The sequence below is a fragment of the Sciurus carolinensis genome, chromosome 5 (genome assembly GCF_902686445.1).
Source record: "Sciurus carolinensis chromosome 5, mSciCar1.2, whole genome shotgun sequence".
Classification (NCBI taxonomy): domain Eukaryota; kingdom Metazoa; phylum Chordata; class Mammalia; order Rodentia; family Sciuridae; genus Sciurus; species Sciurus carolinensis.
Genome location: NC_062217.1, coordinates 64,737,346 through 64,763,264, shown reverse-complemented (window position 1 = coordinate 64,763,264; position 25,919 = coordinate 64,737,346). Strand labels below are relative to the sequence as shown.

The 25,919-nt window shown below is 37.7% G+C and overlaps 1 protein-coding gene across 1 annotated transcript; it reads left to right on the top strand.

The window, feature by feature from the left end:
- Positions 1-1,741: 1,741 nt before the first annotated feature.
- LOC124985606 (sperm motility kinase 2B-like) lies at positions 1,742-3,274 on the top strand. Its single transcript, XM_047554324.1, has one exon. It carries the CDS (start codon positions 1,742-1,744, stop codon positions 3,272-3,274), a length of 1,533 nt encoding a protein of 510 aa, XP_047410280.1.
- Positions 3,275-25,919: the final 22,645 nt, after the last annotated feature.

The following is a 25,919-nucleotide window of genomic DNA, read 5'->3' as shown; positions in this document are numbered from 1 at the left end:
CTGCCCTGCCCCTCTGTTCCTTCTCCCATTCTTCTGAGATATTTCCTAATAAATTTGTTTTAGACAATCATATAATAAAATTATTGTTCCAAAGTTTAAAAAATAGGTTGATAAACAAGAGGAGCCTCAGGGTGAAGGTAGGAGCCCACCAGGCATCCTCTCCAAGGCTTCAACCACTGTTTCTCCTCATTCGCCTTTAGCCAGAATAGATGGGGCTCCCTAGCCTTGAGCCAGTGCAGAGGGTCACTTGATTTGAGCCAATACAGTGCATTCACTTTCTTTACCTAGTGCTTTCTGTCTTGTTACACTTGACCTGGTGTGGATGGAAACTCTCCCCTTGAGCCTATTTAGACCTGATTTACTTTTCATTGATGACATTGACCAGAAGGAATCCCTCCCTCTAGTTGTGGACATGCGTGGTGTGGGGCTACTGTTAGAAAAATGACATCTGAAAAGTTATGGAAGACCATTGTGTTCTATGGCATTCTCTTCATGATACTGTTTGCAGGGAAGGAGGAGGTGGGTCAATGGGCAGGGGTGGGCCTGCCAGTAGCAGTGGCTGGGTACCTCACCACCATGCAGACCCTACATCCCAAACCCATTGGGTGTGGAGTTGTCAGTCCATTTTATAGATACAATTTATGTAAAAGTAAAGTGCACCAATGTGTATTTGAGCTTTTCTTTGGTTTCTATTAACAGTTTTGTAAGGTAAAGTGCACTCAAATGAAAAGTAAGAAACTCTCAGCTTAGTCAAAGAGGGCAGTTTGGTTTGATATTTTTCTAATTTTTTTGAGGATATTGCAAATGGCAGAGTGTTCCTAATTTCCTTTTCAGCAGATTCATTATTGGAGGAATGGGAGGGGACTGAGATAGAGAAATATTGTGTGAACCTATAGCAACATAGCTTTAGTAACTGTATTTTTCTTCTATATCTCCACCACTGTCCTCCTCAGTTACTGATGTCATTATGTAACATGTATGGATTGTGTGTAGGACTATATGGGGAAATTAAGATGAAACTTTCTTCTCTCTCACCTCCACAGGTGTTAATAACCTGCTCTACAGTGTCTTAAAGAACAGAGTGTTTTGTTATAGTATCATCATGTGAGTAAGCTGCTACCATCATTTTGACACCAGTTATTCGAAGTTGGAAGAAAAAGGAATTGGATTCCTTGAGTGTAAATATGTTGTCCTTCAAAGTAAAAAGTTATTACAGATTTTTAGACTGAAAATGAAAGTACATTGAAGTGTTTTGCAAATTTTAATTTCTAAACAAGTAAATAGCAATCTCCATAATCCAGCAAAGTAAGAAGCTTCTGGAGTCCTTTCTTATTCTGATTCTGAATGTAAAAACATGTTCTAGAGATCTTCTAGGAAGATGACCACTGGAGATTAAGTCCAGGCATGAGTGGGACATCTATTGCTCTGACCTCCTAAGGATCCATTGGGAGGAAATTCCAAACATCAGGTATGTAACAGGGTGGCTGTGACTCAGTTTTTGCCCACAATTACAGGAAGCTCTTGGTAGTGACCTGTCAGACTCCCAGATAGTTAGCACATTTGGTGGTTGTTGGTGGTGGTCCTTGGATATTGGTTTTTGATTTGGGTTTTTTGTTTTGTCTTGTTTTTGTTTTTGATTCATTGTTTTGATCTGTTATTATTATTATTATTATTTTTTATTTTTATTTTTATTTATTTATTTATTTTCAGCTAGCATCCTTAGTTGGTGTTCCAGCTTAGGATGTATAGTCAGAGTAGTCAGAGTAGTGTAGCGTTGCAGGGGCCCAGCTCCTGTGAAGAGATGGCCTTCACAGACCATTATGAGTTACTGAGGGCCATTGGGCATGGTGGATTTGGCCAGGTGAACCTAGCCTGCCATCGCCTCACTGGAGTAAAAGTGGCAGTAAAAGTCTTGCCAAAGGAAGGACAGATCTTCCCAGTCCTCTCTGAACCGGATATGATGATGACAATGAACCATCCAAATGTTATCCAGCTCTTTCAGGTTATTGAAACTCTTAAAAATATCTATATTGTAATGGAGCATGCAGGTGGGGGACAATTATTTCACCACGTCCCAGCTGGTGGCATGCAGGAGGAGGAGGCCCGGAGATTGTTCAAGCAGCTCGCATGTGCCATAGGCTACTGCCATGAGAAGGGCATCATGCACCAAGACCTGAAGCCAGAGAACATCATGGTGGATGCCAAGGGCAACATCAAACTCATAGATTTTGGCCTCAGCACCAAGTTCATGGCTGAGCGGAAGCTGAACAGGTTCTGGGATACTCTCGCATACCTTGCTCCCAAAATCATCCTGCAGAAAGAATACAAGGGCTCCACTGTAGATGTCTGGAACCTGGGTGTCATTCTGTATTTTATGTTGACAGGAAGACACCCATTTTTGCAGAGCACCTCTAGGCAGCTGCTAAAACAGATTGTGCCCAGAAGGTACCACATTCCCCACCATGTTCCCACACAAGCACGAAGGCTCATCCATAAAATACTGAACTTCAACCCCAAGCGGCGGCCCACAGTAGATCAAATCCTTCAGCACCCATGGCTGAGGCAGAGTGAATACTCACCCCATCATTATAGAGAGGCACTCCCCAGACACCCAGACCCTGAAATAATGACACTCCTGTTTGATATGGGTTGTGACCCATACAAAACCTGGGTGTCTGTGGCCACTAGAAAGTTCGATGATGCAATGGCTACATACCTCATACTCCAGAACCAGAAAAGCCATGGGGAAGGATGCATGTTCCAGGGGAAGCCTCCGAACGTTGGGCTTCACCCATGCCCCATGGATCTTTCCAATGTCCCTGTCCTCCCCAAGAGGAGTGCAAGTGAGCCTGCCCTTTGCACCTTCCCCTTTTCCTGTGAGCATCAGCTGCCTGAAGAGGTCAAAGAGCCAGGGCAGAAAAGTATCAGAAGGGCCAGCCTGCCTGCCATTTCTCTTCGCTTTCTGCCTGCAAGGACTCCCACTCCCCGCATAGTCTCTCAGCCTGACCATGTGTTCCACATGCTCCACCCCCAGAAGATCCTCTGTAGGCGAGTTGCAGCAGCAGAAAGCAGCCATTCCTTCCAAGATACATCCAGAGGGCAACCTCATGACAACAGAAAGTGCTGGAAGGGGGTGACGAGGAGGATTGCCATCTGCTTTCAACAAATCTGTTGCTGCATGCCATGTGTCAGCAAAAAAGTGGCTCCAGTGGAAGAAGGAGGGCAGAAATATACTAGGTTCAGAGACAGAGCAGCCCCAGTGGAACAGAGCTGAGACAGACAAAACCAGCGGACAGCCCGAGGACACTGTGCTCTGTGGATCCTGGCATCAGGCATGGGCATTGGTCATGTGGACTCAAGTGGCTGCAGGAGTGAGGTGTACAACCTGGCTTGGGCTTTCAGCACCCATTCCAGATGGGAGTGCCTCTGGATCCACCTGGACATCAGGAGTCTCCTTGCCCCACCTGCAAGAGACATCAGAGACTGTTCCCTGGGACACTTCCCTCTATCCTTTCGCCTATATTTCTGAGATGGCAGAGATGTTTTAAAATAAATTTTATAATAAAATTGATGTTCCAATTGAAACATCTAAAGATGTCTGAGCAGCTCTGGGGGCCTGGAGCTATGGAGATGTTGGAGCTAGAGGGTTCCTGAAGCCTCCTGTCTTGGTTAACCTGAGCATTTCTTACCTACAGGTTCTATGTTCTAAAGATAAAATGAAAGAATGATTAAGAAAAAGGGTATGGGAGACCTCAGTGAGAACAGAAACCCACCAGCCATCCTCTTCAAGGTCTCACCACTATGCCTCCCTGTCTTCTTCAGTGTAGAGAGTCGTTTATCTTGAGACCATGTCAATGGAGCTCACTCTCCTTAGCCAGTGTAGACTGGGACTCGTCTTTAGGCAGCATAGATAGGGATCCCTTACCTCTAGCCAGTGTAGATGGTAGCCCATCTTGAACCAGTGTAGAGCACTCACTTGCTTTGCCATAGTGTGGACAGAGACTCACTTCCCTTTATTTGGTGTGGAACTTCCCCACAAGCCAGTGTAGACATAACTTACTTTCAGCCAGTGACTTTGTCTCCAAGTCTTCAGGTTACCTGAGGTGCATGGAGGTGGTGTGGGTCTACTTTTGGAGAAATCACATCTGAAACATATTCTCTGGGCTTCTTCCATTGGAACTCAGAGGGTTCTATGGTATCATCTCCATAATTCCATGTACAAGGAAGGAAGAGGTGAGTCAGTGTGCAGGAGCAGGTCTGTCTGCAGAAGCGACTGGGTGCTTCACCATCTGCCCTGAAACCTCTGTACCTAAAACAACCCCAAGAAGTACTACAGCTAGCGGAGAGGGAACATACGGGATTTGAGAAGTAGAGATACCCAGTCATCTTGTGAATTCAATTCACCTCAAAGTAAAGTGCACCAATGTGGAATTGCTCTGCTCTTTGGGTTCTCTCAACACTGCATTTTGTAAAGTGTAAACAAATGAAGTCTCACTTCATTTGCAATCCCCATATGGGCAGCATTATTCCCCACCTGCAGGTAAGAAATACTCATCTTAGCCAAGATAGGAGGCTTCAGGCACCCTCCAGCTCCAACATCTCCATAGCACCAGGCCCCCAGAGCTGCTCTGACAGCTTCTTCCTGCTATTCCCTTTAGTGGGAATACATTAAAACAATGTATGTCATGGGTCATTTTAATATTTTGCCCTTTTTTGCTAAGACCCCAATTGTGAAATGGTCAGATGCTTGGAATTTTTTTTTTTTTTTAAGGGAAAGTCTTTGCATATTTTTCTAAAGAAGAAAAGCCCAAAGGTAGTAAATCCCCCTAAGGCAAAGCTACTTCCCAGCTTGAGACAGGAGCACACTGCCCTAGCGAATGGATTGCCAAATGCTGCCTGAAGGGTTACAATGTAGAGAAGATTCCTGTAGGCAGGAGAGGCATAATGAGGGTCCTGGAGATGTGTGCCTGAGGAGCAAGCCCAGGGTCACCTGGACAAATTTGTGTCTGCAGAAGTAACAGAGATGTGCGGACAGAGATGTGGGTGGGGTGTGCAGGGAGGTAGTTTAGAGGAGGAAAGCCTATTGTGCATTTTGTGTGGCTTGATCTCAGGAGCAGAAAGATAGGGTGTCCTGTGCTGGAATTTTCCTTTAGGTGTACTGCTGAGCCAGTCTGGGACGTGACAGCGTTTTGCCCTTGACTCCAAAAGCAGATGTTGACCAACCCGCATGAGCAATGTTACTCTCCCTCTCTAAGTAAGAAGGAAGGACTGTTTCACTTATGTATTTAAATAAGTGGATACTGAACCCCTTCACAATGAGGCCTGTCATCAAGAAGCACTGAAATCATGGGTGCCATCCTTATGGTCAATGTTCGGTTTTCCACTGTGGGTCCCCAAAACCTGTTCTCCATGGGATCTCCTTTGGTGCACAACTTCCTGTGGCCTCTTCTTGCCTGCATGTTGTAAGTATGGTCAAGTGGGGCTGGATGTTTGAGTCAGTACAAGTCCCCTAGTCACAGGAGATCACGTGCAGCCACCGGATGTGATGTTCATCTTCACACACCCCGAATAGGAGTAGGTCACACTTGCACAGTGAGAGCTAAATAAAACTGTTTCTTTATAAAATATGAAACCCCAGGTATTTCATGAGAGTAATAGAAAACGGATTATATGACTGAACAATTTTAAACACACAAACTTTAGAAGAAATGTATCAATCTGTGGAAAAGCATGAACAGAAGAACTTAAACATTTACATGGTCCAATGACCATTAAGGAAATTAAGTTCTTGAATTGAAAATCTCCAAGGATGTCTTCAGGTAGAACTGGTAAGTTCTACCACATATCTCCTTATAAAGACAAGAGACACAAAGTCCCATATGGTGACTGACACACAGGAATATCTAACATTGACACATTCGTCAGAAGCTAGGAAGCAGTCAAAGAAGGAGTGCAACATTGTTTATGACACCATAGTTTTGGACATGTATTCTCCAGAAATAGAAGATAATATTTTTGTTGTTTTAAATCACTATATTTGTAGTATTTTGTTATGGCTGCCCTAGGAAAGTAATTTTCAGTGAAACTTAACTTGATAGGTACCATCCAAAGTGTTACAGCTCTTATTATTTTTGATGGTGAAAGGCTGAATCCTTTTCCTCTTAAGATTGAGAATAAGATGAGAGTGCTTCCTCTCAACCTTTCTATCACCAGTGCAGGAAGTTCTGGCTACAGCATTAAGTCAAGAAAAGGAGATATAAAGCATTCAAAAATCAAAAGGAAGGAAGAAAGCAGCCCTCATTTGCAAATGAAATGATTTTACACAGAGAATTTTTTAAAAAGGGTCTAAGAATTACTGAACATATTATTATGTTCAATAGCATTTCAGAATTCGAGCTAAAAAATTTTATTTCTATATATCAGAAATAAATTTGAGAATTAAACTAAAAATACAACATTAACACTCAAACATTGCTGGTGGGACTGCAAATTTGTGCAAACATCCTGAAAAGCAGTATGGAAATTGCTTAGAAAACTTGTTATGTAACCACCATTTGACTGAGCTATTCCACTCATGGATTTATAACCAAAAGATTTAAAATCAGCATACTACAGTGGCACAGTCATATTAATATATCAGCTCAATTCTTATTAGTTATACAGTGGAACTAACCTAGGTGACCTTCAATAGATGAATGGATAAAGAAAATGTGGTAAACGGTGGAGTATTACTCAGTCATAAAGAAGATGACATTTGCCAGCAAATGGATGGATCTGGAGACTATAATGCTAAGTGAAGTAAGCCAGTCTCCAAAAAGCCAAAGGTCATATGTTTTCTCTGATATATGGAAGCTAACCCATAAAAAGGGTGAGTGGGGAAGAATAGAAGTGAAGTAGATTAGACAATAGGAAATGTAGGGAAGAGAGGAGGATGGGTAACAGAAAGACAGTGAATGAATCTGACATAGTTTTCTCATGTACATATATGAAAACAACACAGTGACTCCCAACATCATGTACATAAGAATGGGACTCTCATTAGAATAAGATATATTACATGCTTGTATAATTATATTAAAATGGATTCTGCTGTCAAGTACAACTTAAAGAGCCAATTTTTTTAAAGAGTGTTAAAATACAGCCTACAGAATGAGAAAAGATCTTTTCCAGCTGCTCCTCTGACAGGGGATTAATATTAAAAATATATAAAAGCACACACAATTATCAAATGGGTTAAAGGACTAAACAAATATTTTGCAAAATAAGAAATAAAAATGTCCAACAAATATATGAAGAAATGTTCAACATTCCTAACATTAAGGGAAATGCAAGTCAAAACTACTCTAAGATTTCTCTCACTCCGGTCAGAATGGCAATCAATAAGAATATAAATAATCATAAATGCTTTGGAGGTTTTCAGAGAAAAAAGGTACAATTATACATTGTAAGTGAGACTGAAAATTAGGTCAGTCTAAAAAAGGGTCTTTAGACAGCAACATAGAACTATCTCAAAACAACCACCATATGACCCAGCTATTCAACTCCTTGGTATATATGCAAAAGAAAGAAAATCAGTGTACTATAATGATAGAGGTACATCAATGTTTATAGCAGCACACTTCACAATAGGCAATTATGGAACATGCCTAAGTGCTTATCAACAGATGACTGGATAAAGAAAATGTAGCAGATAAACACAATGGAATTTTTTATTGGTTAGTTTTGTTATACATAAAACAATGGAGCTTTACTAAGCCATTAAAAGAATGAAATTATGACAGTGGTAAATGGATAGAACTGGATGGAGAACATCATGCTAAGTGAAATAAGTCATTCACAGAAACTTGAAGGTGGAATGTTTTGTCTCACATAATGCAAGTTAGAGAGAATAAGGAATTTTTTAAGTTGGAGGATGCATGAAAATAGAAATAACAGTGGAATAGAGGAAGGGAATCAAGAAGGAGAGAGGAGGGATGGGAAAAAAAGGAATGTTGAAATGAAATTGACCAAATTATGTTGTGTATACATATGAACATCCACAGTGAAATTCATTGTGTGTATCACTGATTTTTTTAAAAAATCTGTAAATAAATAGAAGACCACTAGAGTAGTGGAAGAGGAATAGGGAGGTTCAAGGGGAAGGAAGGGGAAATACTGGGAACTGAAGAGGAGAAAATTTTATTCAATACTTGTGTGATTATGTCAAAAAGAATTCCAGTATTATATATAACTATAATAAACTAATAAAAACATAAAAATAATCTAGTAAATTCTATTGCTTTATACAAATAATCAGCTTTTACCTTTTAACAACCGTATTTTAAATTATGCATGAGAAGCAAAAGGCAATTGCTAACTATAAACTTTTTGCTTTTAAAATACAATATTATTTCATATATCCTACTTTACATGACTTGATTGTACAGGATTCTGATTTGAGGTTGCATGATTTTTAAAACAATTCTTTTTATTTTTCAAATTCATTTGTTTCCATATTTATCATTTTTTCTTATTCTGTATAATTTAAATTTATTGTTTGCCGAAGAGAAATATGTTTTCTGTGAGGAGATTTTAGTTCTGTTACATTTTACTTTATACATGTTTAGAGAATAATAGGCTTCAATTACATTTTGAGGTGATGCAAAGGTTCTAAAACTAGATGATATTTAAGGCTTCACTACTTTGTAATTATGAGAAATAAAATGAATTACATACTATAAAAAGATGAATTAATATTAGTAAATTATATATCATGTAAATATAAATATGTTCCAAAATTTATTTTAAAAAGCAACCAGTTTTTTAATTGCTCTGAAGAATTGACTTTCGTTACCAATAGTGATTATTTCTCAAATTGTATTTTTGCCAACTCTAAAATTGCTACTCCCAACTTTTTAAACTAGCATTGGGGGTATATATATTTTCTTATAATGTGATCTATCTTGTCTTTTATTAAAATGTGCTTCTGATTATCGGAAAAATATTGCTGGGTATTTTATCTGAGCTTGAAACATTTTAAGAAATAAGCAATTTGCATTATTTTTTGAATGATGATATTTTTACTTTTATGTTCCCCTTTATCTTCATTAAATTCTGTTGCATACATCGGATTTTCTCTTTCATTATTAAAATTTTGCAGTCTTTCAGTTTTTTAAAATGATCATTTTCCTATTTCACTCATACCTCTGTCAGGGTAAATTATTTATTATCATATTGATGATCCTCCATATCTGACTGTTAAAAAACTAGGACTTAGAGATTGGGAGTAAATTGCCAAAAATAAAATAAAATAATAAAAAACAGAGTACACTAAGATCAGGTCTATAAATATATTCTATTGTATAATGCATATTATTTTTCATTTAAAATAAATTTGCAATATTATTGGTAAATGGCAAAATTGAAATTAACAGTAACTTGGGTGCCATATCAGAAAATATTGAAAGTAGATCATTGGAGAAAAAAGCATAAATTGAACCCAGGGGTACTTAACCAATGAGCCACCTCCCCAATCCTTTTCAAAAGAAACAGGATCTCCCTTAGTTGCTTGGGTCCTTGCTAATTTTCTGAGAGTGGTCTGAATCTCACAAAGGTTGTGAACCTGCCTGCCTCAGGCTCCCGAGTCACTGGGATTATCAGTATGTGCCACAGCACCTGGCTACAAGACATATTCAAATAGATAATCTCATATAATACCAAGAAAACTCTTAAAATAGTAATTATCTAATTTTTAGAGATATAAAATTTTGTTTAGGATAGGTACATAAATTATTCTTATCACAATGTAAGTTTAATTTCAACTTCCAATTTGTCATTCTGAAAACATAAGGTTTTTTAAATATTTGGTTTTTTAATTCCTTCTCAACATCATAATGTTTCTCATTTATACCTGCATAGTTGCTTACTGAAATGACCTCTCTTATTATTCATAGTTCCTCAGAACTATCTTCTCTATATCGTGTTTTGTTTTTCGTTTGCTTAAATTGAGAATTTTCATTGTCCACTCACTCATACTCAAAGACCAGCAGTAGACTTCAAGCTATTCCTGTCTTTCCTGGTTCCTCTCTGGAAATATTCTCCTGAGATACAACGAATCATTCCTGTATGAAAAATGAAATGAATGTATCATATGGGAGATGGTGATCAAGCATACAAAAATTCAACAAAGTTCCTTCTCTCCGTTCCATGCCAGTTATTTTTAGTTTTTTTTTTTTTTTTTTTTTTTACTTCCTACATAGGCTTTGATTTAAGAATTTTGGCAATATGTTAAAAAATATTTAGGAATTAAACAGGTAATTGTTAACAGTAAAAATGCAAACTGTCTTTTATGTACATTTTAACTAAAACTTGGTTACAACATAATTTTGGACTTTGTCAAACATTTGCTCAGTTCAATGAGATAATGATGATGGTGATGATGATGATGATGTAGTACTGAGACTGAAACGGGACCATCAGATATGCTAGGCAAGTGTTTTTCCACTGAGCTATATCCGCAGTACTTTTTAATTTTATTTTGTGACAAGTTCTAAATTGGCCAGATTAGTTCTAATTTGCTATCCTCCAATCTCAGCCTCTCTAGTACCTGGGATTATAGGCATATATCACCAGTCCATCTTGCAAATAGAAATTTGGATTCAACTTTTGATACATTCTACTTTAGGCAAGAGATTAGTTTATTCTAGTCTAGAATAACGGTTATTCTATATTCGAGGAAAGGGAATCTATACCCACACTGATGAAGAAGCTTTCCTTGGTAAAACTTTAGAGGAATTAAGACTCTGCAGAATTCTCTTTAACAACACAGGACTTGATTTTTGCACTTTCCTATCCAAAAGATTTTACAAAATTGCACAATAAAAGCATGATTACAGCAAGAATCTTGTTAAGTCAGTTTAGCCAGAATCCTCCCACTCTCCGTAACTGATCACCCTTAAAATCTGGTCAAATCTCCCATACCCACAAAGCCATGTAACAACCCATCACTATGGTCTGCCTTTAGCACAAATCCTCTTAGGTCAGTTTCTCAAGACATTACCATAACTTCTTAATAACTTTCCATTCACTGATCCCCAGAACTTGATTCTTGGCTATGAATTTCCTTTTTTGTTGATGTTGTATTCAAAACTAAGCCTAATTCTACACTGTTCCTCTATCACAATAATGATGAAAAAAATAGGTTTTTGCCACTTTAAATACTATTAGTTCTAGTTTTCTTTCACACACCTAAACATCAATTTGGAGTCTTTAAGAGTAGGGAAGAGTTTGAAACGTGCTTACTCAGCTTCAATTATTTTATAATGTCAATAGAGCGACCTCAACATTTTAAGGCTTTAAAGCCTTGGTCATAGATAACTTTCCATCTGATGGACTCAACTGGGGCTCAATTGAATTTGTTTGACTTCACGTCTCTACTGTATTCCCAAACTGAGGCTGCATGAATAAGTATAGAAATAAAAAGAAAAAAAAAAATCCTAATTCTTCTGCTATGCTTTTTAGAGAAAAATATTGGAATCTAGTTTAAGGGACAAATTTTGCCATGAGGAAAAAAATAGTGAGAAAGTATCTTTCCTGAGTTGTGATTTTTTCATTTCTATAAAAAATCCTGGATTTATAATTTGGAAGTTCTACTCCTACGGTGGAAGAAACTAACACTATATATTCATTACCCTAAGAGGAAGTAGAATTAAAGTGGGATAAACTGCTGCACTTATTGCTGTAACGAGTAACTTGATCTTATTCAGAAAACCTTATGTTGTGGTTTGGATACAGTTACCCCTAAAGCTCCTGTTAGTTCAGGTAACTTTAGTTTAAAGGTAAACTAATTAGAATATGAGAGCTGTAAGGTAAACAGTCCATTCTGGTTTGAATGGGTTGATTGTGTAGTAACTGTAGGCAAGGCTAGGCAGAACAGATTTAGGTGGGTCACTGGTGCTTCACATAGAAGTGTGATTCTTCACTACGGCCCCTTCTGTCTCTTCCCCTACCCTCTTTGCTTCATGACTCTATAGCAAAGTTCAAATAAAGAAAAAGACCATTACTGTGAGGAATATTGGTGACTTTTTAGTTTTAATATTTGGTTTTCCATATGAAAGGACACCAGATCCAAAATGAATTAGATCTACACATTGTTTTAGTCACAACTTTGATTATAAGTTTGGTGCTTATAACATCTCGGGGGATGATTTAAAATTAGCAAACACATTTTGTGTTTAAGGAAGAGACAAATTTATTTATTTACTTCCTCCTCTGGGTTCTTCCTCAGTGCTGCCTCAACTTGGACCCAGAGGGAGTCAACCATCTACAGACTGAGACCTCTGAAACTGTGAACCTCAAATAAACTTTTCCTTCATTAAGTTGTATGTCAAGTATTTTGGTCACAGTCATTCAAAATCTGAGTAAAACAGAAATTGTATCAAAAAATATGGTCATCGCTCTGCCTAAACTGACCATGTTGTTCAGAAGCCTTCGGAAATGATCTGCAGAAAGAATTTGGAAATGTTTGGAAATAATCACTGGAAAAGATTTAAAATATTGTAAGCAAAGCTTAATGGGTAACTCTAGTGAGTTCAGAAGACCAGAATGCCAATAGAAATGCAGAAGGAAATGAAGATTATGCTAGAGATCATTCATACTATATTCTGGCAAATGACTACATTTTGCCTACATTGTGAGACTTTGGGTGAGATTGAGTTTAGAGGTGTGGACTAATTAACCTGGTGGAGAAAAATCCAGGGCAGCACAGCATTCAGTTAGTGGCCTAGAAATTGCTGGAAACTTTTAAACAGGTTTTCTGAGAAAATCAAGAGCAGAAAACAGACATAAAGATTTTAATATTTGTAGTTTTGTTAGAATAGCACATGTAAAGCCAAGGCTAAAGAAGTTGTACTGGTTAAATAGATTACAGCCTCTTAGGGATCCTAAGTTCTTTGCAAAGAGAAGATAGGAAAAATGCTGTCAGGTCCTCTTAGGAATTTTTAAGATCCCACCCATTGCAAGCTCAAAGATCTAGAAGGAAAAATTCCTTTGAGAAGAGATCATGGGAGCAACCTATTCACAAAGGATAGGCCTAGAAAGTTTTTCACCTTGTGGAGTCATACAGGCCTGGGAGACCCAGGCATTGCATGAGTTGGTAGCAGACATGCAATGTCACTTAAAGCCTGTGCTTGGAACTCTCACACTTTTTACTTATACTTACATTCTATGGACCATAAGCACATCAATGGTTTCAACACAAAGTTCATGGGGTCAGATGACCATGCCAAAGACAGGAAGTGAATTAGAATTTTGAATGAATATTATAACCTAGCTGACCTAGCTGATTGGATTCAAATGCCTCCAGCTTACTTGTTTAGTATGCAAGAGGTTCTGGTTTAGATTCCCAGCACTTCAATAAATAAGTAAATACATGAATAAATTTGTCTCTCTCTTAAACAAAAAATGTGTTTGCTAATTTCAAATCATCCCCTGAGATGTTATAAGCACCAAACTTATAATCAAAGCTGTGACTAAAACAATGTGTAGATATAATTCATTTTGGATCTGGTATCCTTTGATATAGAAAACCAAATATTAAAACTAAAAAAATCACCAGTATTCCTCACAGTAACTAATGGTCTTTTTCTTGATTTGACCTTTTCTATAGATTGCATATTAATTTAGAATAGTGGAAAAGTGACATTTAAGTGCTTCTGATAACTATGATATGTCTCCTATCTGGAGATTTCAGTGTTAATCCACATTCATTGTTGTATCAGAGGAGTTAACAACTCACCTGGAGACAAAAGATGAAGACAAGATTAATTTTAGTTTAGCTACAGAGAATGTTGTCTAAATAAATTTCTAATTAGTATATTTTGATAATAATGAAAATCTGAAGAAGTCTTTTTCCATGAGATGAGTCTCTTGAAGGCAGCATATTGTTGGGTTTTCTAATACTCCTCAAAGTATTCCAGGAAATAGAAATGAAGGGAACCCTTCCAAACTCATTCTATGAAGTTAGTATCACTCTGATACCCAAAATCAGACAAAGACTCATCAAGGAAAGAAAACTTTACACCAATATCCCTGACGAACATAGATGCAAAAATCCTTAACAAAATACTGGCAAATTGCATACAAAAACATATTTAAAAAGTAGTGCACCATGATCAAGTGGGGTTTATCCCAGGGATGAAAGTTTGGTTCAACATCCGGAAATCAATAAATGTAATTCATTGCATCAATAGACTTAAAGTTAAGAATCACATAATTATTTCGACAGATGCTGAGAAAGCGTTTGATAAAATACAGCACCCCTTCATACTTAAAACACTAGAAAAAATAGGCATAGTAGGAATATACTTCAACATTGTAAAGGCTATCTATGCTAAGCCCACCGCCAACATAATTCTAAATGGAGAAAAACTGAAAACATTCCCTCTAAAAAGTGGCGGGGGTGGGGGAAGAGAAGAGTGAAGGAACTTTGGATGCTGTAGAGGAAAATGGGGTGGGAAAGGATGGGGGATGGAAAGATAGTAGAATGAAACAGACAGTATTAGCCTATGTATATGTATGATTACATGAATGGTGTGAATCTACATTGTGTACAACCATAGAAATGAAAAGTTGTACCTCATTGGTGTATAATGAATCAAAATCAAAATCAAAATAAAATAAAATACTTGGGAATTAATCTAACAAAAGAGGTGAAAGACCTCTACTATGAAAACTATAGAACACTAAAGAAAGAAATTGATGAAAACCTTAGAAGATACAAAGATCTCCTATCTTCTTGGACAGGTAGAATTAATATTGTCAAAATGGCCATTCTACCAAAGGCACTATACATATTCAATGCAATTCCAATTAAAATCACAATGACATTCCTCGTAGAAATAGAGAAAGTAATCATAAACTTCATTTGGAAGAATAAGAGAACTTGAATAGCCAAAAAATTTCTGAGCAGCAAAAGTGAAGCAGGAGGTATCACAATACCAGAACTTAAACTATACTACAGAGCAATAGCAACAAAAAAGGCATGGTATTGGCACCAAAATAGGCAGACCAATGGTACAGAATACAAGACACAGAGATGAACCCATGTAAATACAATTACCTCATACTAGACAAAGGAGAAAAAAACATACAATGGAGAAAAGATAGCCTGTTCAACAAATGGTGCTGGGAAAACTGGAAATCCATATGCAGTAAAATGAAATTAAACCTCTATCTCTCATCCTGTATAAGCAACTCAAAATGGATCAAGGACTTAGGAATTAGACCCTGAGACCCTGCACCAAATAGAAGACAAAGTAGGCCTGAATCTTCATCATGTTGGCTTAGGATCATACTTCCTTAACAAGACAAGAAATCAAAGCAAGAATCAATAAATGGGATGTATTTAAACTAGAAAGCTTTTTTATCAGGAAACAATCAATAATGTGAAAAGAGACCCCATAGAGTGGGAGAAAATCTTTTCCACATGCACTTCAGATAGAGCACTTATCTCCAAAATTTATAAAGAACTTAAAAAATTTTACACCAAAAATACAAAGAACCCAATCAATAAATGTGTTGGGACTAATGACACGTTAACTAACTCAGGCTGACTCCTTACTCCCTGGCGAGTGAGCAAGATCAAGGCTCAAAGGCGGTTTCAAAGGTTCATGACGATAAACCGGACCACCGTCAGGGATTGGTTAACAACAGCTCCCCGAACGTGATCAGCTCGTGCTTGCCATATAGTCCAATGGGACTCTTGCCTGCGTGAACCCCCCCCCGCCTTGCTGACCTTTAAGCTGATTGATTCCCGCCTAGCCCCCACCCTACATAAAAGCTGTGCGACTTCCTCAATAAACGAGTTCCTGCTGTGACAGGTCTCCCTGATGCATCTGATTGTCCTCCACCTGGAGGGCTGGGAGCGGGCGGTCAGTCGGCCTTACCTATCCCGATCTGACCTTGTTGGGGAGTGTCCCCTTCCCTTGTCGCTGGTCGAGAAGAGCAAGGGGGATTAAGACCCCGACATCTGGCGCCCAATGTCGGGCCCCTCAAGGCTGAACCGCAGCCAAAGCGAAGAGGCAGTTTCGAAACCGAAAGTACCAGCAGATTGGGCCAAGCGAGTTCCGAGGTAAGGCATTCCTGAAAAGATGGGGCAAACACACACCACACATGGTGACCCTGCGCTCTCAGCTCTTAGACTCATGCTGAAGAGTAGGGGCCTTGAGTGGTCTGATACACAGGCGGAAAAAGCTTGGGACACCTTTACTTGGGTGGCCCCTTGGTTTCCTGCCGCTAATCTTTTTGACTGGTCTACATGGGATCGTGTAGAACAACTTGTTAGGAAGAGGGAAATCAGTTTAGGGGAGGGTCCCCCATTAGGAGTCTGCCCTACATTATCCACCCTTAAGGCCTGCTTCTCTCTAGGACCTCCCAAAGGGGGCTCCAAGTTTCCCCCGAAAGAGCCGCCACCTAAAGAACCGCCAGCTCCTCCTGTTGCATCTCCTTCCAGAAACTTGTCACATAGTAAACAACGTTGGGAGACCTTTAATGAGGAGTCTAATCCATCTCCATCTGCTTCTCCCAAGGTTGAGGAACCACGAGGGCAGCCAGCCTCTACACATAGCAAGGGCCCACTTCTGCCCTGGGGAGGCTCATTGCCACCATCTTGTATTCTGGGGCCACATCAGACTCCAATGAAAGCCCTCGCCCTCCTCCTTCCGGATGGCAGGAAATCTTCCCAGTGGCCATTTTATGATACTGGGCAAGAACTCACAGACTCTAACCTCCTCCCTCCCTGTATGGCCTTCCTGGTAAATGTTAAAAAGTTAGTTTGGGAAGGAATGACTACCGATCACAAATTGGCCTGTGCAGGGATGAAATATCGCTCCATGGGAAGGTGGATTGTGGCTACCAAAGATATTGGCACACAGCTTCTGCAAGCAAGTGGGCAGATGGAAAAGGATTCCTTATCTTCAAGTCTCTTCTTTCTTGCACTTCTCTGCTCTTCCTGCAAACTCAAACGCCTCCTTCTTCTCCCCCTCTTAATTCCTCCTCCTCTTCCAACTTCGCCCCACCCAGCCCACCTAGTCCTCCTGCCATGAGGTCCCACATACGCCGGTGTGGAGGGAGTAACCAACCCAACCATCAGTGGCATGTCCTAGTAAGGAGTATGATATAGTAGCCCCATCCCCACAAGTATTGGGAGATAATTGTTTCATAATTTTCTGCGTCCAAACCTGAATTGATTACTGACCAGGAATAAGGGTTAAAATGCCCTAGGCATCAAGTTCTGCTAGAACATTTTGTTTCCTTTCAGATCCAGATCTAGTCAAGACTTACATTGAAATGTAAATAGAGAAAGCCTGAAGGCTCAGTAGGAGACCGGTCTCAAACCCAAGAAAAAAAAAAAAAAAAAAAAAAAAAAAAGAAAAAAGAAAAAAAAGAGCAAAAAGTCTTACCTGAACTCCAGCAAAAGTAAATTTTATGGTGCTTTACTAAAGTACTTAACGGCCGTATCATTTTACCAGGACTCTTGTTTTTTTTGAATTCTACATATTTTTTGAGCTCATGACTTTTTTGATCAGTTGTATTTTTTTATTCAACTAGAGTTTTTGAACATCTGTTACATTGCAATGGAGATTCACCTATAAAGTTTCAAGGCCTTTGATTTTGTGTTATGTGTATGTCGTGCTGTCTGATGTCATGTTTTGTCTGTATCAAAACTGAGCGCTCCTAAAATTAAAATTTAAAAATGGATCCAAATACTTTTAATTCACGTGATTTAAAAAGGTTCGATTTAAACCAATAGAAGTAAAATGTCTTGAAAATAACTCGCAAGTCTCTAAGTGGTCAAACTAATAAAATGTTGATGTTTATATAATGTCTAACATCAATTTTTCTAGGACTTTCCTTCAACAAGAAAAAGATGGCAAATACTGTTCAGGACACTTGTCTGATACCTTGGTTTTTACAAAATAAGTGAATTAGAGTTGACATGCATGGGATTACTCAAATGTGTTTGTAGAGAAAATTGTTTTGTGTCATCACTAAACTAAAAATAAGGTTATTAAAAGTTATGTCCTAACAGGTATAATTCTATATACAAAGGGTTCCAAAGGTTTCAACTGTGTTTCAATTAGAGTACTATAAGTAACAAAATATTTAATCTTATTAAAATGGAGTAATTTATATAAATTAAGAAATTTCATAAAAGTTGTTTCAGAATGTGAACAAAAAGATCAACAGACAGGAAAGAAAAAAATAAAAAGTTCTAGATATGGAAATATATTTAGTGAAAAACAAAATGTTTCTGGGTAAGAAAGTCCTTATGTGATAAAATACATGAGGGTCTAAATAAGTGCTAAGAAAGTCTGTAAAGGGCAAGTTTCAAAAAGTTTGCATGTAACTAAGTTGGTTGTATGTATGTGACACACAGTTAAAGCTATTTAAGGTTTTTTCCTAAGGTGAAATACTAATGTTCTGATATAAACCAAAGTTTAGTCTATATGGTAAAATGACAAGGATTTCTTAGAAACACTAATTCACTCTTAACTTTGTGTCTATTAAGTTTTATTCTTTAGAACAATTAGTTTTAAAAATTGGGGTTTATACAATTATGGTCAAGCAACTGTTAAGAGTATTGTACTATGTTACAGAGTCTAAATTTTTCTTTAAAAGCTAAATTTGGTAATATAAAAGTGTCAAGGTAATTGTGAAATGGTCACTCTTTGTATATTAAATGTGTTCATATTTTCCAGGTATACAAGTTTTAAAGCAGGGAATTTATCAAGCTGCTATTCTCCAAACTAAACTTGTCTGTAATAGTAATTTTAAACTTAAAAAGAGTAAATTTTATTGGGGATTTATTTCTATCATTTAATGTTCTATTATAGGACCTGTCATCAATAGGGTATATGTAAAATTTGTTAAATGTATTTTTGAAGGTTATTGAGAGCCTGATTTGTTTAAAGGTTAAACATAAAAACATTTTGTCACTTTGCCACACAAAAGGAAAGTTAAAAGCTCTCTCAGCATTTCTTTAATTCATGTTTTATATATGATGTTAAATTGTGTTAACTAATGTTCATGTAGACTCAGGAGTCAATATATGTAAACTGCTTAAAATGACATTTAAAAAGAGTGTAATGTGCAGTAGCAAAAATGGGACAACAGTGATTAAGATTAGGGTCTCTGACCTCATAACTTTGGACAGTGGACTTCCTTGAGAGCTACACAGAGCTCCTAACATTGCACTTTGCAGCTCTACCATCTTAGATCTCCAGGCTCAACTTGATTCCTTGGCTACTGTTGTCCTGCAAAATTGTCATGGTTTGGATCTTCTAACGGCGAAGGAAGGAGGGCTTTGCCTGTTCCTTGGTGAAGAGTGCTGTTTCTATGCCAACCGCTCTGGCATTGTACAAGATTAAATAAAAAACCTACAAGAAGATCTGGAACGTTGTAGGAGTGAGCTCCATTGGAATTTCCTCTAGACTGGGTTACATGGGTGGCTCCCCTACCTCCTCCCGCTTAGGGGACCGCTAAACACCATTATCCTTGTGTTGACCTTTGGGCCTTGCATAATCAATAAGCTTATCCATTTACTGAACAGCCAGGCTAAGTCTGTGCAGCTCATGGTGGTCCAACAGCATTATACCACCCTTCATAATGATGATTGGGAGCCCTATAGGATCATGGATCACTCGTATCAAGACACTGGGGTCTAAGTGTCTCTCCCTTAAGCCCTGCTCCTCCTGAGGGGCCCACCTGAAGTGCTAAGGTGGTAGTCAAAGACGGGTAAGATTCATGGGGAGCTCATACCGACCTAAGACAGGAAATGAGGGCTAGAGCCTCATTGTCCAATGATGGGTAAGGATGTTGCTCTGCCATGGACAACCTAAGACAGGCACACCTTCGAGTAAGGCGGACTTCCAAACTGCTAGGGTGATGGTCCATGACAGGTAAGACCCTCCCAGGGGCAACCTAAGATAGACACACCCTTAATATAAAACAAAAATGGGGGATGTGTTGGGACTAATGACACGTTAACTAACTCAGGCTGACTCCTTACTACCTGGCGAGTGAGCAAGATCAAGGCTCAAAGGCGGTTTCAAAGGTTCATGACGATAAATCGGACCACCGTCATGGATTGGTTAACAACAGTTCCACGAACGTGATCAGCTCATGCTTGCCATATAGTCCAATGGGACTCTTGCCTGCGTGAACCCCCCCGCCACCTTGCTGACCTTTAAGCTGATTGATTCCTGCCTAGCCCCCACCCTACATAAAAGCTGTGCGACTTCCTCAATAAACGAGTTCCTGCTGTGACGGGTCTCCCTGACACATCTGATTGTCCTCCGCCTGGAGGGCTGGGAGCGGGGGGTCAGTTGGCCTTACCTATCCCGGTCTGACCTTGTTGGGGAGTGTCCCCTTCCCTTGTCGCTGGTCGAGAAGAGCAAGGGGGCTTAAGACCCCGACATAAATGGATCAAGGAACTGGACAGACACTTGACAGAAGAAGACATACAGGCAATTAATAAATATATGAAAAAGTGTACAACATTTCTAGTAATTAGAAAAATGCAAATTAAAACAACTCTACAATTTCATCTTACTCCAATTAGAATGGCTATTATCAAGAACAAAAAATAATAGATGTTGGCGTGGATGTGGGGGTAAAGGCACACTTGTGCATTGCTGGCGGAGTTGCAAATTGGTGCAGTAACTCTGGAAAGCAGTGTAAAGAATCCTCAGAAAACTTGGAATGGACCCACCTTTTGACCCAGTTATTCCACTCCTTGGTTTATACCCAAAGGACTTAAAATTAGCATAATACAGTAACACTGCCACATCAATGTTTGTAGCAGCTCAGTTCACAATAGCTAAATTGTGGAACCAACCTAGATGCCCTTCGACAGATGAATGGATAAAGAAACTATAGTATATATATGTAATGGAATATTATTCAGCCATAAAGAAGAATAATATTATGGCATTTGCAAACAAATGGATGGAATTGGCTAAGTGAAATAAGCCAATCCCAAAAAAACAACGGCCAAACGTTTTCCCTGATAAGTGAATGATGATATATAATGGGGGTGGGTGGGTGGGGAGTGAGATAAGATTGGAGGAACTTTAGATTATTTAGAAGGAAATGAGGGGGAGGTGGGTATGAAAAATTGTGGAATGAGACAGACATCATTACCCTATGTACATGTGTGATTACAGGAATGGTATGAATCTACATCGAGTACAACCATAGAAGTGAAATGATGTACTCCATTTTTGTATAATGAATCAGAATGCAGTCTGCAAAATAAAAATAAATAAATAATAAAAATCTGAATATCATTAGTTAGTGTCATGGTACCTGACTTCATTTTCCCTTGACCTAAGGTGGGATAAGTTAGGAGCAAGGAATGGAGGAAGGAGAGTAGAAGGGATTGAGAAAGATAATAATAGCCCTCATTAGCCAGGAACTTGCCCGACACACATGATTAGGCTTTGGTTTTTTTTTTTGAAGCCAGCATTCATAGGTAAGTTGGTGTTCTCTTGTTTATCTGATGAGGTGATGAAGTGAATAAAAGTGAGGTGGAAAGAGAGAGAGAGAGAGAGGAGAGAGAGAAAGAAAGCAAGAAAACAAAAGCAGGAGGGAGGGAGAGAAGGAAGGAGGGAACGAAGAAAGTAAAACTTCATATTCTAGTCTGATTATAGTCAAAACCAAAACCAAACCAAACAAACACCAAAACAAAGTCACTATGAAAACCACAAAAACATGAGTATCCCTGAAACAGTTAAAGTTACTGCTGCTTCTTTATCATTGAAACTCTTTAATCCATCTTTTCCTCTTTACAGATATATTTATGACACTTCTAGAATCATCCCTCTTCCTGACAGAATCTAATCAAAACTAGGACTCCACTTATGGAACTCTCCCCCATATCACCTGGTGAACACACAAATCCTACAATACATTTTTCCTAATATTCCACTACTGAGATATCAGACTTCTCTATCAGTGTTCTAATTTATTATAGCAAACAATGTCCCTAATAGTTAAATTACAGAAATCACAAGAGTTGAAAATAGTTCCATTTGAAAAGCATCTATCTGAAAAAACATAAAGCCAAACTTATTTAGAGTTTCTGCCCTCTCTTTTCTGGTGCTAACCTTCACCTAAAAACAAAACAAAAGAAAACAAACAAACAAAAAAAGCCCTAAAACTAAAAATGAACTCATGGACAGATATGCCCATAAAAATAGACATCAGTTTATAATGTTTTAGGATTTTGAAGGCTCAAACCTACTAAGTGCAAGAAGGCTTCTGAGTATTGTGGTCCTTTGAGAATAAAATTTCTACTTTTGACAGAAAATACTCAGAAAGAAAGAAACTTCTGTAAATAATTTAAACTCTAACAATAACCATAAAATACCCAATTCTTAGTTTTATCCCTTAAAAACTATAATGAAATGATAGTGGCTAAACTCAGTCATATACTGTAATTAATAATTTTATTTCATGCTTTACTTAGTTTATTTTCCAGTAGGAAGACACGTATAGAATTTTCATGAAACGGGTATAATATAGGTCATGGAAACAGTCTTTAGTTTCACTATCAGTTGTTTTCTCCTCACATTCTACTTAATAGGTAACGTTTTAAGTAATTAGGTAATGTGGATGTTTAATTTGAAGTTTCCATAGAAGTGGTCTAGATTGAAATAATGTAAATTCACCCCCACTAAAACTGTGTCTATGAAGCAGGACGTTCTCTGGGTGACATTGGCTGACCTAGCTTTCTTCTCTCACCCTTTTACTTGCAGTTCCCAAGAATAACTGTAGAATGTGCTGGGAATTCAACATTATGGAACAAGAAAGAGCTGTCTGGAACAGTCAGGGCTCTGTTGCTGTTCTTCACAGAATGGGATCTTTTAAAAATACTTATTCCCACTATTTGTGTTGGCTCTGGGATATAAAACCTCAACCCTTTCAGGGCCCATCACCTTCAGTGTGAAATGAAGTATGCACAGATGAGACTGTCCACACTGTTCAGCTTTCTGGAACCTTAGGGAACACTCTCATCAAGTAGCCCAGGCTTCTATTATCCTTTGCTGCCTATCCATGAGTAATGAAATGGCTCAGCTTAAGTTGTGTAACATTGTTTCAATGAATTTGTGTAAATTCTTTGACACTGCTCAAAGATATTGGCATGTTTAGAATCCTCACTTGGGATTGCACAGTAAACCCACTTTGCATGGGGTAACTTAAAAGTTATAGAACCTGACTCTTTGTATGTTGCATATTAGTATGAGTATTAATATATTTCACTAAGACAAACATTTCCATATAATCATCTCTATAATTTATTTCTTTCACTTCTATCATCATTTCAAACTATTTGAATATTCTCACATGATAAGATTATTGGTTTAAATAAACATTACTGGCTGTCAATGACTCAAACCTTGTTTAACTCCTTTATGAAAATTTAGCTTTGCAAATATCTGGAAGGTTTTCAATGTTGACAGCCTGTCAGGAAAAATAAATGCATTTCAAATTAAATAACATATTAGGATTTGAAAATATTTTTCTCAGGCAAAATTGTGTTTTGTAGAATAAGTGTTCATCTTAATACTTATGAAATCATGTGAACAAATAAAGAGAAAATGCTTTAAAGGATATATTACCTTTTTATAATTTCATTTAAAACACATTTTTAAAGGATGACTAAAATTATAGGTTGTCTTATACTTAATAATTTAAGTTGCCTATAAATTCATCTACATGTCAACATTAAGAAATTTGATTCATCTCTTAAACTATTACTTCCACTTACAAAGAATATCAATAAAGCAATCTTTTTGGAGACATAGTTCATTATGTTTGTTATTATAATTAATAAAATCATAGCTTTATGAGGAAATGAAAACTTATCAAAATTATTTAGGAAACGAGTCCTTTTTATTTTGTCTTTGTTATGGTTTAGATATGAGGTGTTCCCTGAAAACTCATGTGTGAGACAATGCTGGAATGTTCAGAGGGCATATGATTATATTATGAGAGCTATGATGTAATCAGTGAATTAATCCATTTGATGGATTAATATTTTAAAAGGACTATTGTACTGGGTGGTAGCTACAGGCAGGCAGGGTATGAGTGGAGGAAATAGGTGCCTTTTGGGTTTCTATTTTGTCGTTGGCAAGCAGAGCTCTCTCTGTCTTTCTCTCTCTCTCTCTCTCTGTGTCTCTGCTTTCTGACTATGTCCTGAGATGCTGTCCTCTGCCATACCCTTTCACCATGATGTTCTGCTTCACCATGGACCCAGGGCAATGGATCTAACTAACCATGGACTGAACCTCTGAAACCATAAGCTAAAAGAAAATTTCATACTCTAAGTTGTTCTTGTTGAGTTTATTGATCACAGCTGCACAAAGCTAAGTGTAATTTTATGGTAAGAAATATGAGGTAACTACGATGTGTAAAGCCACAATGGTACATGATTTAGGGACACTTTAAATGACAATCTCATTCATATCTTCAGGAAAAATCATTGATAATATCTGCTGACATACATTGAGTGTTCACTACATGTCATGCACTCTTACACCTTGACCCTTACAACTCTAGTATAAATTTTGTTAACTCCTTTTGAATAATTTAAAAGTGAGAAGCACAAAGATTATATAACATACCCATATTAATTTAGAAAGTACGTTGCAAAGCAAGAATTCAAAACAAGCATTTTAACCCATATTCCTCATTCTTACATTTGTATCATCTTTGTTAAAAGTTAGGTCTACTGGATAAGAAAACAATCTGGAAAACAAAGGATTATACAAACATATATCATTTTATTGAAATTTATTTTATTGTTATTATTATTTTATTATTATTATTATCAATTTTGCAGTACTGGGTATTGGACCCAGGAGTGCTTTATGACTGAAATACATCCCCAGCCCTTTACATTTTTTTAAATTTTATTTTGAGACCAGGTCTTGCTAAGTTGCCCAGACTAACCTGAACCTGTGTTCCTCTGGGCTCAGTCTCCCCAGTTGATGGGAACACAGGTGTGCATGGCAATGCCTGGCTTGAGCTTTATTTTATTTGGTTTTGGCAATTTTTATAAATTGAATGTTTGTGGTCATCCTGAATCAAGCGGTATTACTGGTATCATTTTCCAAGAGCATGTGGTTTCTCTGTTACATTTTGGTAATACCTGGTAATATTTCAACATTTTTCACTTTACCACAAATGTTATGGTGACCTGTGATCAGCAATATTGGTTATTAGTATTACAATTGTTTTGGGAAATATGAACCATATCCATATAACACAACAAACTCAATCAATAGATTTATATATGTGTTACAATTGTTTGACCATCGGTTGTTCACCTAGTATTTGTAAGACCCTGAGTTCCATGTGTTTAAATAATAAATACATAGATAAATAAATAACTAAATAAAGATAGAAGTGAATCAACATGAAATAACCTTATTGATAAGGAGAAAGTTTTAATAGTCTGGATAGATGATCAAAACATTACCTTAAACCAAAGCTTAATTCAGAGAAGAGCTAACTCTCTTCAATTCTATGAAGGCTTTGAGAGGAGTGGAAGCTACAGAAGAAAATTTGAAGTTAGCAGAGTTTGATTCGTAAGGTTTAAGAAAATAAATCATCTCTGTAACATGCAGATGAAGTAACATTTGCTGATAGAGAAGCTGCAGTAAACCATTCACAAGGTCTAGCTAAGATAATTCATAAAGGTACTTACACTAAGCAGTAGATTTTCAAAGTAGACAAATTAGCTTAAAGATAGAAGACGACATATAAGACTTTCATAGCTAGAGAGGTGAAGTCGATTCATGTCTTCAAATCTACAGATACGAGGCTGTCTATAGTTCTAGGGGCTAATTCAGCTGTATGAACTAATGAAGTTCAAG

Coding starts and splice junctions, on each gene's coding strand:
- LOC124985606 (XM_047554324.1), top strand. CDS start 1,742: ATGTATAGTCAGAGTAGTCAGAGTAGTGTAGCGTTGCAGGGGCCCAGC.